The sequence below is a fragment of the Heterodontus francisci genome, chromosome 20 (assembly GCF_036365525.1).
Source record: "Heterodontus francisci isolate sHetFra1 chromosome 20, sHetFra1.hap1, whole genome shotgun sequence".
Classification (NCBI taxonomy): Eukaryota; Metazoa; Chordata; class Chondrichthyes; order Heterodontiformes; family Heterodontidae; genus Heterodontus; species Heterodontus francisci.
In genome coordinates, this window is record NC_090390.1 from 84,249,167 (window position 1) to 84,262,475 (window position 13,309).

At 49.6% G+C, this 13,309-nt stretch overlaps 1 protein-coding gene across 2 annotated transcripts in view; it reads left to right on the forward strand.

Annotated features, from left to right (window-relative positions):
* The window catches only part of abcc2 (ATP-binding cassette, sub-family C (CFTR/MRP), member 2), a 108,518-nt gene extending 95,456 nt beyond the window's left edge, over positions 1-13,062 (forward strand). For both annotated transcript variants that reach the window (XM_068053164.1, XM_068053165.1), the window contains 6 exons: positions 1,587-1,688; positions 2,778-2,921; positions 8,809-8,967; positions 10,552-10,718; positions 11,040-11,234; positions 12,128-13,062. In XM_068053164.1, coding sequence (XP_067909265.1) covers positions 1,587-1,688; positions 2,778-2,921; positions 8,809-8,967; positions 10,552-10,718; positions 11,040-11,234; positions 12,128-12,257 — 897 coding nt within the window. In that variant the 3' untranslated portion in view covers positions 12,258-13,062. The remainder of the gene's footprint in view (positions 1-1,586; positions 1,689-2,777; positions 2,922-8,808; positions 8,968-10,551; positions 10,719-11,039; positions 11,235-12,127) is intronic.
* The last annotated feature ends 247 nt before the right edge of the window (positions 13,063-13,309 follow it).

Consider the following 13,309-nt stretch of genomic DNA (forward strand, 5'->3'; position numbering starts at 1 on the left):
TTGAATGGCAGAGCAGGCTCGATGGGCCGTATGATCTACCTCTGCTCCTATTTCTTGTATTCTTGTGAGTGTGTGTGGCTCCTTTTTGCACCAGAGACAGTAAGATCAATATTATTTCTATGACACTTACTGCTAAGCTAAGACATCGGTGTGTTTGCCATGAGCCTCCATGTGTGAGGGAATCACAGACACATCCACATTCCATCACCGTGTGGGGGAATCACAGACACAGATCCGCGTCCCGTCACCGTGTGGCGGAATTACAGACACAGACCTGCGTTCCATCACCGTGTGGGGGAATGACAGACACAGGTCCGCGTCCCGTCACTGTGTGGCGGAATTACAGACAGAGATCCGCATTCCTACACTGTGTGGGGGAATTACAGACACAGGTCCGCGTCCCGTCACCGTGTGGCGGAATTACAGACAGAGATCCGCGTCCCATCACCGTGTGGGGGAATTACAGACACAGACCCGTGTTCCATCACCGTGTGGGGGAATTACAGACACAGACCCGCGTCCCATCACCGTGTGGGGGAATCACAGACACAGACCCGCGTCCCATCACCGTGTGGGGGAATCACAGACACAGACCCGCGTTCCATCACCGTGTGGGGGAATCCCGTGTGGGGGAATCACAGACACAGACCCGCGTCCCATCACCGTGTGGGGGAATCACAGACACAGACCCGCGTCCCATCACCGTGTGGGGGAATCACAGACACAGACCCGCGTCCCATCACCGTGTGGGGGAATCACAGACACAGACCCGCGTCCCATCACCGTGTGGGGGAAATCACAGACACAGACCCGCGTCCTATCACCGTGTGGGGGAATTACAGACACAGACCCGCGTACCATCACCGTGTGGGGGAATCACAGACACAGACCCGCGTACCATCACCGTGTGGGGGAATCACAGACACAGACCCGCGTCCCATCACCGTGTGGGGGAATCACAGACACAGACCCGCGTCCCATCACCGTGTGGGGGAATCACAGACACAGACCCGCGTCCCATCACCGTGTGGGGGAATCACAGACACAGACCCGCGTTCCATCACTCTGTGGGGGAATTACAGTCACAGATCTGCGTTCCATCACTGTGTGGGGGAATTACAGTCACAGTTCCGCGTCCCGTCACTCCGTGGGGGAATTACAGACACAGATCTGCGTACCATCACTGTGTGGGGGAATTACAGTCACAGTTCCGCGTCCCGTCACTCCGTGGGGGAATTACAGACACAGATCTGCGTACCATCACCGTGTGGGGGAATTACAGACACAGACCCTTGTTCCATCACCGTGTGGGGGAATTACAGACACAGATCTGCGTTCCATCACTGTGTTGGGGAATTACAGACACAGATCCCATGAGTTAACTGTGTGGGGACATGCAGACACAGACCTGTGACCTATCCCACTGTTGTGCAGGACTCCTGATGCTGTCTGTGATTGTGATTATCCGAAGTGAGTAACTCTGGTGAACGTAGTCCTTCAGAAGGCTGGTACTCAGTGAGCCAAGCCACTCACTGCCTCTCCCTCTGTACCCGTTTGCTCCTTCATCACTTGTTTTTCTTTCTCAGGTGACCCAGGCACTGAACTGGCTGGTCAGGCAGACATCTGAGCTGGAGACTAACATTGTATCTGTGGAGAGAGTCTCTGAATACACCAAGCTGGAGAATGAGGTATCCAGAATGCAGTGATGGGAAAGAGAGGAAAGGGACCTGGGGTATCCTGAGATTGGGGAGGCAGAAGTGGGCCATTGTAACATCAGAGACAGGAGGACTCAAATTCATTGAGTTACATCAAGTGTAGAGTATGGCAACAGGCCATTCGGCCCAACTGATCCATGCTGGCATTTATGTACCACTCAAACCTCTTCTGACTCCACCAGTTTAAGGAAATGAAGCCAATCAGAGTGAAGTATTGAAGGTGAGATTTCTGCAGCACCTTCCACAACCTCAGATGCCCCACAGCCAGCCAAGTACTTTTTGAAGTGTAGTTACCGTTGTAATGGATGGAAACCCAGCAACCAACTTGTGTACAAGAAGATCCCACAAAGTGCCAGCTGACAATGACCACATCATCTGCTTGTTTTTAACGTAATATTGGTTCAGGGATAATTTTTTAAAAAAATATTCGTTTGTGGGATGTGGGCATCACTGGCAAGCCCGGCATTTATTGCCCATCCCTAATTGCCTTTGAACAGAGTGGCTCGTTAGGCCATTTCAGAGGGTCTGGAGTTACATGTCGGCTAGACTAGGTAAGGATGGTAGATTTCCTTCCTTAAAGGACATTAGTGAACCAGTTGAGTTTTTCCAACAATCGACAATGATTTCATGGTCACCATTAGAGTAGACTTTTTAATTGTAGATTTATTAATTGAATTCAGATTTCACCATGTGCCGTGGTGGGATTCGAAGCCGTGTCCCCAGAGCATTAACCTGGGCTCTGGATTACAAGTCTAGTGACATTACCATTACACCATCGCCTCAGGACGCCGGGGTGAACTCCCCTGCCCCTCTTCAAAATGCTTTTAGGCTGGTGAGGGGTAAAGTGGTCAGATTGACGATAACACCCACCCCCACCCATTGAGTGTTAGGGCATAGAGTGTAGGCAGGAGTAAAAGGATAACTGCAGGCCGCACACTGCTGTCCCCCTGGCTCGTTATTCAGCAATGGTCAAGAGAGGAAATTGGAGATTTTTCAAAATGCTGGTAAATAAAAAGAAAACTTGTTTTTAATGTTTTTTTTTTTAAACTCGTTTATTCTCAGGCTCCTTGGGTAATGGACCATCGGCCAGAAAAGGATTGGCCAGACAAGGGTGAGATTAAATTTATGGACTACAAGGTCCGTTACAGACCGGAGCTGGATCTGGTACTACATAGTCTCACCTGTGACATCAGAACAAATGAAAAGGTAAGATGAAAATTCAAATAGAATCAGGAATCTTACAGCACAGAAGGAGGCCATCCAGCCCGTGGTGTCTGTGCCAGCTTTTTGAAGTTGCAATCCAATTGGTTCCACTCCCCCAGCTCTTCCCTAATAGCCCTGGAAAAATTCCTTTTGAAAGTTACTGTTGAATCTGATTCCACTCCCCTTTCAGGCAACGCGTTCCAGATCAGAACAACTCGCTGTGTAACAAAAATTCTCCTCCTCTCTTCCTCTTGTTCTTTTGCCACTTATCTAAAATCTGTGTCCTCTGGTTACTGACCCTCTTGCCACTGGGAATAATCTCTCCTTACTTGCTCTATCAAAACCCCTCATGATTTTGAACAGCTCTATTAAATAGGGCGGCGCAGTGGTTAGCACTGCAGCCTCACAGCTCCAGCGACCCGGGTTCAATTCTGGGTACTGCCTGTGTGGAGTTTGCAAGTTCTCCCTGTGTCTGCGTGGGTTTTCTCCGGGTGCTCCGGTTTCCTCCCACAAGCCAAAAGACTTGCAGGTTGATAGGTAAATTGGCCATTATAAATTGTCACTAGTATAGGTAGGTGGTAGGGAAATATAGGGACAGGTGGGGATGTTTGGTAGGAATATGGGATTAGTGTAGGATTAGTATAAATGGGTGGTTGATGTTCGGCACAGACTCGGTGGGCCGAAGGGCCTGTTTCAGTGCTGTATCTCTAATCTAATCTAATCTAAATCTCCCTTTGGCTTGCTCTGCTCTAAGGAGAACAGTCCCAACTTCTCCAGTTTCTCCACATAACTGAATTCCTTCATCCCTGGGACCATTCTGGCAAATTGTTATTTGCACCCTCTCCGAAATTGTGGTAAGCGTTTTTTTAAAATTCATTCAGGGGATGTGGGCGTCACTGGCCAGGCCAACGTTTATTGTCCATCCCTAATTGCTCTTGAGAAGGTGGTGAGCTGCCTTCTTGAACCACTGCAGTCCATGTGGGGTCGGTACACCCACAGTGCTGTTAGGAACGGAGTTCCAGGATTTTGACCCAACGACACTGAAGGAATGGCGATATAGTTCCAAGTCAGGATGGTGTGTGGCTTGGAGGGGAACTTGCAGGTGATGGTGTTCCCATGCATCTGCTGCCCTTGTCCTTCTAGGTGGTAGAGATCGCGGGTTTGGAAGGTGCTGTCGAAGGAGCCTTGGTGAGTTGCTGCAGTGCATCTTGTAGATGGTACACACTGCTGCCACTGTGCGTCAGTGGTGGAGGGAGTGAATGTTGAAGGTGGTGGAACGGGGTGCCAATCAAGCGGGCTGCTTTGTTCCTGCACGGTGTTGAGCTTCTTGAGTGTTGTTGGAGGTGCACCCATCCAGGTGGAGAGTATTCCCTCACACTCCTGACTTGTGCCTTGTAGATGGTGGGCAGGAGGTGAGTTACTCGCCAGAGAATTCGCAGCCTCTGACCTGCTCTTGTAGCCACAGCATTTATATGGCTACTCCAGTTTAGTTTCTGGAAAATGGTAACCCCCAGGATATTGATAGGGGGGGATTCAGCAATGGTAATGTCATTGAATGTCAAGGGGAGATGGTTAGATTCTCTCTTGTTTGAGATGGTCATTGCCTGGCACTTGTGTGGCATGAATGTTACTTGCCACTTATCAGCCCAAGCCTGGATGTTGTCCAGGTCTTGCTGCATATGCACATGGGCTGCTTCAGTATCTGAGGAGTCACAAATGGTGCTGAATGTTGTGCAATCATCAGCGAACATCCCCACTTTTGACCTTATGATTGAAGGAAGGTCATTGATGAAGCAGCTGAAGATGGTTGGGCCTTGGACACTACCCTGAGGAACTCCTGCAGTCATGTCTTGGAGCTGAGATGATTGACCTCCAACAACCACAACCATCTTCCTCTGTGCTAGGTATGACCCCAACCAGCGGAGGGTTTTCCCCCTGATTCCCTTTGACTCCAGTTTTGCTAGGGCTCTTTGATGCCATACTTGGTCAAATGCTGCTTTGATGTCAAGGGCAATCACTCTCGCCTCATTTCTGGAGTTCAGCTCTTTTGTCCATATTTGGCCCAAGGCTGTAATGCGTTCAGGAGCTGAGTGGCCCTGGCGGAACCTAAATTGAGCATCAGTGGGCAGGTTATTGCTGTTTAAGTGCCGCTTGATAGCACTGTCAACGACCTCTTCCATCACTTTACTGATGATTGAGAGTAGACTGATGGGGCGGTAATTGGCCGGGTTGGACTTGTCCAGCCTTTTGTGTACAGGACACACCTGGGCAATTTTCCATATTGCCGGGTAGATGCCAGTGTTGTAGCTGGACTGGAACAGCTTGGCTAAGGGCACGGCTAATTCTGGAACACAGGTCTTCAGTACTATTGCCGGAATGTCGTCTGGACCCATAGCCTTTGCAGTATCCAGTGCCTTCAGCCGTTTCTTGATATCACGTGGAGTGAATCGGATTGGCTGAAGTCTGGACCTCATGAAAGGATGAGATGGACTGATGTGCCGGGCTCCCACAATACTCCAGCTGGGGTCTAACCAGTGTTTTGTAAAGATTTAGCATAACTTCCTTGCTTTTGTACTTTATGTCTCTATTAATAAAACCACGAATCCCGAACACTCTTTAACAGCTTTCTCTACTTGTCCTGTCACCTTCGCAGATACCATGATTTTCAAACATCTGCGTCCTTTTTTCAAAACTTAGTGTTTGTTGCAAATTATGCAGCCTGTTCGGTTCAGTGGATAGTTAATCACCCAGATCAGGAAGGGTGTGGGTTTAGTCTGTGGTCTGCACAGCAGTAGCTGATCTTAGGGTGCGCAAACTAAGCTCAGCATCCCAGGGTCAAGAAAGAGAGACGGAGAGAAATGAACAGACTGTGGTTTTGTACTCCCGTTTATTGTCCAGTTAAAGCTTGGCTGGGAGAGCTTGACCAGAAAATCAGACTCAGCTGTGATGCACTGTACAGCCGAATTGCTTCCTGCCACCTTCCACTGGGAACATGGCTGCACTTATGGAACCAAACCCGAACCAAACCAGAGGACACCGATTTAAGGGGAATGGCAAAAGAACCAAAGGCAACAGAGGAACAACTTTTTTATGCGCGCGTGATTAAGATCTGGAATGCACTGCCTGAGAGTGTGGTGAAAGCAGATTCAATTGTGGCTTTGGATAATTATCTGAAGAGAAGACATTTGCAGGGCTACGGGGAAAGAGTGTGGGAGTGAGATTAGCTGAGTTGCTCCTGCAGAGAGCTAGCACAGACACGACAGGCTGAATGGCCTCCTTCTGTGCTGTAACCATTCTATGAATGAGTGCGGTCACAAGGCAAATGGGGAAAACATCAGATTTGCATATATTCTTCTAGTTGTGTGATCTTTCAGAAGATCACCCTCCCCCAGACGGGTGTGTGTCTGATCTCTCTGTCTCCCCCAGACAGGTGTGTCTGCTCTGCCAGACAGGTGTGTGTCTGATCTCTCTCTCCCCCGGACAGGTGTATGTCTGAAATAAAAACAAGAAATGCTGGAAATACTCAGCAGGTCAGGCAGCATCTGTGGAGAGAGAAGCAGAGTTAACGTTTCAGGTCAGTGACCCTTCTTCAGAACTTGGTGTATGTCTGATATCACTCTCTCCCAGATGGTGTATGTCTGCTCTCTCTCTCTGTGTCTCTCCCCCAGACAGGTGTATGTCTGCTCTCTCTTTCTTCCCCCCCACCCCCTCCCCCCCAGACAGGTGTATGTCTGATCGATCTCTACCCCAGACAGGTTCGTGTCTGATCTCTCTCTCTCTCTCTCTCTCCCTCCCGCAGACAGGTGTGTCTGATCTCTCTCTCTCCCCCAGACAGGTGTGTGTCTGATCTCGCTCCCCCCCCCAGACAGCTGTGTGTCTGATCTCTCTCTCCACCCCCCCCCCCCCAGACAGGTGTGTGTCTGATCTCTCGTTCCCTCCCCCAGACATGTGTGTCTGATCTCTCTCTCTCTCCCTCCCCCAGACATGTGTGTCTGATCTCTCTCTCTCTCCCTCCCCCAGACAGGTCTGTGTCTGATCTCCCTCTCCCTCCCCCAGACAGGTCTGTGTCTGATCTCACTCTCTCTCCCTCCCCCAGGCAGGTCTGTGTCTGATCTCTCTCTCCCTCCCCCAGACATGTGTGTCTGATCTCTCTCTCTCTCCCTCCCCCAGACAGGTCTGTGCTGATCTCTCTCTCCCCCAGACAGGTGTGTGTGTCTCATCTCTCTCTCCCTCCCCCAGACAGGTCTGTGTCTGATCTCTCTCTCCCCCCTCCAGACAGGTGTGTGTGTCTGATCTCTCTCTCTCTCCCTCCCCCAGACAGGTGTGTGTCTGATCTCTCTCTTCCCCCCCAGACAGGTCTGTGTCTGATCTCTCTCTCTCTCTCCCTCCCCCAGACAGGTGTGTGTCTGATCTCTCTCTCTCTCTCTCTTCCCCAGACAGGTGTGTGTCTGATCTCTCTCTCTCTCTTCCCCCCCCCAAGACAGGTGTGTGTGTCTGATCTCTCTCTCTCCCCCCCACCCCAGACAGGTGTGTGTGTCTGATTCTCTCTCCCTCCCCCAGACAGGTGTGTGTGTCTGATCTCTCTCTCCCTCCCCCAGACAGGTCTGTGTCTGATCTCTCTCTTCCCCCCAGCCAGGCGTGTGTCTGATCTCTCTCTCCCTCCCCCAGACAGGTCTGTGTCTGATCTCTCTCTTGCCCCCAGCCAGGCGTGTGTCTGATCTCTCTCTCTCTCCCTCCCCCAGCCAGATGTGTGTCTAAACTCTCTCTCTCTCCCTCCCCCAGACAGGTCTGTGTCTGATCTCTCTCTTCCCCCCCTCCCCCAGACAGGTGTGTGTCTGATCTCTCTCTTCCCCCCCCCCCCCCCCAGACAGGTGTGTGTGTCTGATCTCTCTCTCTCTCCCTCCCCCAGCCAGATGTGTGTCTAATCTCTCTCTCTCTCCCTCCCCCAGACAGGTCTGTGTCTGATCTCTCTCTCTCTCCCTCCCCCAGCCAGATGTGTGTCTAATCTCTCTCTCTCTCCCTCCCCCAGACAGGTCTGTGTCTGATCTCTCTCTTCCCCCCCTCCCCCAGACAGGTGTGTGTCTGATCTCTCTCTTCCCCCCCCCCCCCCAGACAGGTGTGTGTGTCTAATCTCTCTCTCTCTCCCTCCCCCAGACAGGTCTGTGTCTGATCTCTCTCTTCCCCCCCTCCCCCAGACAGGTCTGTGTCTGATCTCTCTCTCTCTCCCTCCCCCAGCCAGATGTGTGTCTAATCTCTCTCTCTCTCCCTCCCCCAGACAGGTCTGTGTCTGATCTCTCTCTTCCCCCCCTCCCCCAGACAGGTCTGTGTCTGATCTCTCTCTTCCCCCCCTCCCCCAGACAGGTCTGTGTCTGATCTCTCTCTTCCCCCCAGCCAGGTGTGTGTCTGATCTCTCTCTCTCTCCCTCCCCCAGCCAGATGTGTGTCTAATCTCTCTCTCTTTCCCTCCCCCAGACAGGTCTGTGTCTGATCTCTCTCTTCCCCCCCTCCCCCAGACAGGTGTGTGTCTGATCTCTCTCTTCCCCCCCCCCCCCCCCCCCCCAGACAGGTGTGTGTGTCTGATCTCTCTCTCTCTCTCTCCCTCCCCCAGACAGGTCTGTGTCTGATCTCTCTCTTCCCCACCCCCCCAGCCAGGTGTGTGTCTGATCTCTCTCTCCCCCCCCCAGACAGGTGTGTGTCTGATCTCTCTCTCCCCCCCCCAGACAGGTGTGTGTCTGATCTCTCTCTCTCCCCCCCGCCCCCCCCCCCAGACAGGTGTGTGTCTGATCTCTCTCTTCCCCCCTCCCCCAGCCAGGTGTGTGTCTGATCTCTCTTTTCCCCCCGCCCCCCCCAGCCAGGTGTGTGTCTGATCTCTCTCTCTGCCCTGACCACAGATAGGCATTGTTGGGAGAACTGGCGCCGGAAAATCCTCTTTGACCAATTGTCTTTTCCGCATCATCGAGTCAGCTGGGGGGAAGATCCTCATTGACGGACTGGACATTGCCACCATCGGCCTACATGACCTGAGGCAGAAACTCACCATCATCCCACAGGTAAGAGGGAAAACAGGAAGAACTTGCATTTCTAGAGTGCCTTTCATCACCTAAGGATATCCTAAAGTGCTTTGAAGTGTAGTTACAGTTCTCATATAGAGAAACATGATAACCAGTTTGCGCATAGTAAGATCCCACAAACAGCAATGTGAGAATGTTTTAGTGATGTTGGTTGAGGGGTAAATGTTGGCCAGGGACACCTGGGAAAACACCTCTGCTCTTCTATAGAAGAGTAAGATGTTCTATTTATCTAATTTTTAAATTAATATTTTTCCAACTAAAATGAAATCAATGAATCTTAAGGATGTTGCCTGACATAACCTTAAAATTAGAGCTAATTGTTCTGGCGTAAAATCAGGAAGCAATTTTTCACACAAAGGGTAATGGAGATCTGGAACTCTCTTCTACAAAAAGCTATGGATGCCTTGGGTGGCGGGGTTCAGTTGAAAGACTCAAGACTGTGGTCAACAGATATGGGTTGGGTCAGGGCATCAAGGGGTTACAGCACCAAGACGGGTAAGTGGATTTGAGTTACAGATCAGCCATGATCTGACTGAATGGCAGAATAGGTTCGAATGGCCTTCTGTTCTATGGTCCTATGAAAGCCGGGATAGACTCCATGAGTTGCTTACTCATAATACTCCCATTCTGCAGGCCTGAGCCTGCACAGATGGTAGCATGGCTACGGCTAAATGATGTGACTCCATCTGTGGAGACTGGGGTGGGCAGGTAGGTGGCTTCACGATCTTGACAATATCTGATGTGCAAATTCATCTGCATCTTTAGCTAAATAGCAAAATAGGAATCCTGTTTGATTTCCCTCCCCCACCCATTCTCTAGCCGAGTGGACACTGAGACCAGAGATACTTCCTGCACTGTCAACCCAATCAGTAGGCCCAGCAGAGAGCAGAAATTCAACCTGGAGTCTTGCTGCTCTCTTGGCCTGACCACATCATGTATCGGAGGAACCTTTACAGAACGCTGTCCTTCCTTTGAGCCATGGAGGTCATTCAGCCCATCGTGTCTATGCTAGCTCTTGGAAAGCACTTCCCAATTAGTCCCACTCCCCTTCTCTTTCCCCATAGTCTTGCAAACCCTTTCGAGTATTTATCCAATTCCCTTTTGAAAGATTTGAACTGTCAGGCAGTGTGTTCCCAATCACAAGCATTCACTACATTTAAAGAGGTCTCCTCAATTCCCCTCTGGTTCTTTTGCCAATTACCTTAATCTGTGTCCTCTTGTTAACGATGCTCCTGCTGCTGGAAACCGTTTCTCCATAGTTACTCTGTCAAAAACATAGTATGATTTTTGAACACCTCATTATGATACATCTTCTCTGCTCCAAGGAGACCAACCCCCAGCTTCTCCATTCTCTCCACATAACTGGAGTTCCCTTGTCCTTGGCCCTATTGAAACTCAATCTCCTCTCCACCCTCTCAAAAGCCTTGACATCCTTCCTAAAGAGTGTTCATGTTTGCAAAGGATAATCTCACTACTTAATCTTGAAACATCCCATTTGGGGAGATGAGGGCTACAGAACCAAGTGTGTGTTAACAAACCTCTCCATTATTTTGTTGTTGCAAGGATCCTGTGCTGTTCTCAGGAACATTCCGGATGAACCTCGATCCTTTCAACAGATACACTGATGAGGAGGTGTGGCGATCGCTGGAGCTGGCACATCTGAAACACTACACTGCCAACTTACCCAACAAACTGCAGCATGAAGTGTCTGAGGGAGGGGAGAATCTCAGGTATGTTAAACGTCGGGCTAACCATAGGGGCGGTTACAGCAGCTATTGGTTATGGTGTGGAAGTGAAGGAATTGTAAAACTGTAACTGCGACCTGGGGTCCAGACTCAGTCTGTGTCAAGTGACCCCTGACGCTGTGTGGCTGCGTGAGTGAGAAGTAAGGGTAGGACGGAGCTCGGCTCGTTTGTCCCCTAGAGGCCATGAGTCACAGAGCTGACTGGACACATGCTGGGCCTAACGCCTTGTTCATATGAATTTTAAGAGAAATCATTTTGTATTGACGGCTAGGAGTTGGTGATTTAATAGGTTGTGTTTTCCCCCAGCGTGGGACAGCGGCAGCTCCTGTGCCTTGCCCGAGCCCTCCTGCGGAAATCCAAGATCCTCGTACTGGACGAGGCCACGGCTGCCGTCGATCTAGAAACGGATAATCTCATCCAGACCACCATTCGGACAGAGTTTGCAGATTGCACAGTGCTAATCATCGCACATCGTCTACACACCATCATGGACAGCACAAGGTAAAGATCTTGCATTTCTGTAACGCCTTTCACATCCTCAGGACAGCTCAAAGTGCTTTACAGCCAATGAAGTGCTATTTCAAACATAGACAATTGTAATGTAGGGCAATGGGCAAGCCTCCACAACAGCACTGAGATAATGACCAGATCATCTATTTAATGATGTTTGACTGAGTGATAGGCCAATCACACTCTACTGTTCTAGTTGGCATTCCCCACAAGGCCATTGGGGGGAGCTCATGGTTGTTTAAAAGGGGATTGGCCTCTCCGGCTGTAAGGATTTTATATTTTCCGGAGCCAGGGAGGGGATGTTATCCAGCCACCTCAGTGTAAGACTTGGCTATGATGGCCCTACAGCCAACTACTACTCCCTGTCTATGCTCACACTTGTCGAAAGGCCACTGAAGTGAGGTGTGGAAAGGCAGGAGATGACAATATAACATTTTCAGGAAAGGTGGGGAGATTAGGATGGGTTCCGACAATTTGTAGCTTCTTACCGCTCACTAAGCCCAAAGCAACAAGAAAACTGAATGTGCAGAGGAACAGGAGGAGGCCATTCAGCCCCTTGAACCTGATCTCCTATTCAGTAAGATCATGGCTGATCTGCGTTTAAACTCCATCTACTATTGTTAGTCAAGAACAAGGCAATCAAACACTCTCAGTCTTAAAGTTTTCAATTGAGCTCCAGTAGTCACAGATTTTTGGGGGAGAGAGTTCCAGATTTCCACAACCCTTTGTGAAGAAGTGTTTCCTGACATCACCCCTGAACGGCCTTGGCTATAATTTGGGCAGTGGGCAGCTTGGGCTCACCGAGCTTTCTGCCTTGTCAGTTACATCTAGAGAACAGGAGTTGAGGGGGTTTATGACATTAACCTCTATTTACTGTGTTGTAGGGTGATGGTTTTGGATGCTGGAAGAATCATTGAATTTGATACTCCCTCTGTACTCCTCCAAAGCCAAGGACACTTCTATAATATGGCGAAGGACGCAGGAATAACGTCAACAGAGGACACAGCCCTCTGAGGCTCACGCCAGCCGCAGTCATAAAGTGACAACCAAACAGAAGGAGGTCTGCTAAATCACAAGTGTCGTCACTGTACGTCAGTAATTTGAGATTATATGGGCCTCACAAGACTCCCAAAATTTCCTTCCTTGATTTTACAAACAAACACGACTGAATCAAGCGTTGATGATCTGCAACTTGTGGAAGGCTCAGCGTGACTGGAGCTATACCTGGTGGAATTCATCAGGCGGAGAAACCTACCTCAGCTTTGGTACCCAAGACAGTCAGAGGTGGATTGAAGAGCTGGGGTGAGGCAAAGCAGCAACTTTACAGAGTTAAGGGATGTCAAATCCTGTTCGCCTCTCACCCGCACCTCCCTGAATTCAATCGCTCCACCATTGGCGGCTGTGACTTCAGCTGCCTGGGCCCTAAGCTCTGGAATTGCCTCCCTAAACCTCTCCTTCATTCAAAATGCTCTTTAAAACCTACTTTTTTGCCCAAACTTTTGGTCAGTGTCCTAATATCTGCTTATGTGGCTGAGTGTCGAAGTTTGTTTGTTAATTGCTCTTGTGAAGTGCTTTGGGATATTTTTCTATGTTACAGGCACTATATAAATACAAGTTATTGTGTACTATGATAGACAACACTCGTACTTTTTCATTGAAAGAGCTATGAGTTTGAGATTTAAAGGTATGTTTTGCTCTGAATCATCAGCAGTATTGTGGAGTAGCTGTAACAGACCATATTTTGTAATGGTTGATGGACAAGACCCAAAGATACGGTATCATATTTCATATTACATGCAAATAAAATAATTCCTGCTCACAGGCTGTTCTACTCATTGTTCCCAGATACGTCAGTGTGGACGTTAAGGCAGGATGGAATTCTTGTCTTAATGCTGGGTAATTTGGCTCCATGTTAGTTGGCGTTTGCTAAAATGGGTCCTTCCCTTTGACCCTTAGCAGCACTGGATGGTGCGGGAGATGGGTGTGTCCTCTTACTGCTCAGTAATGTTGCAAAGATCAATTTCTTCAAGAACTTATTGAGAAATCTACAGGGTAAGCTCATGCCC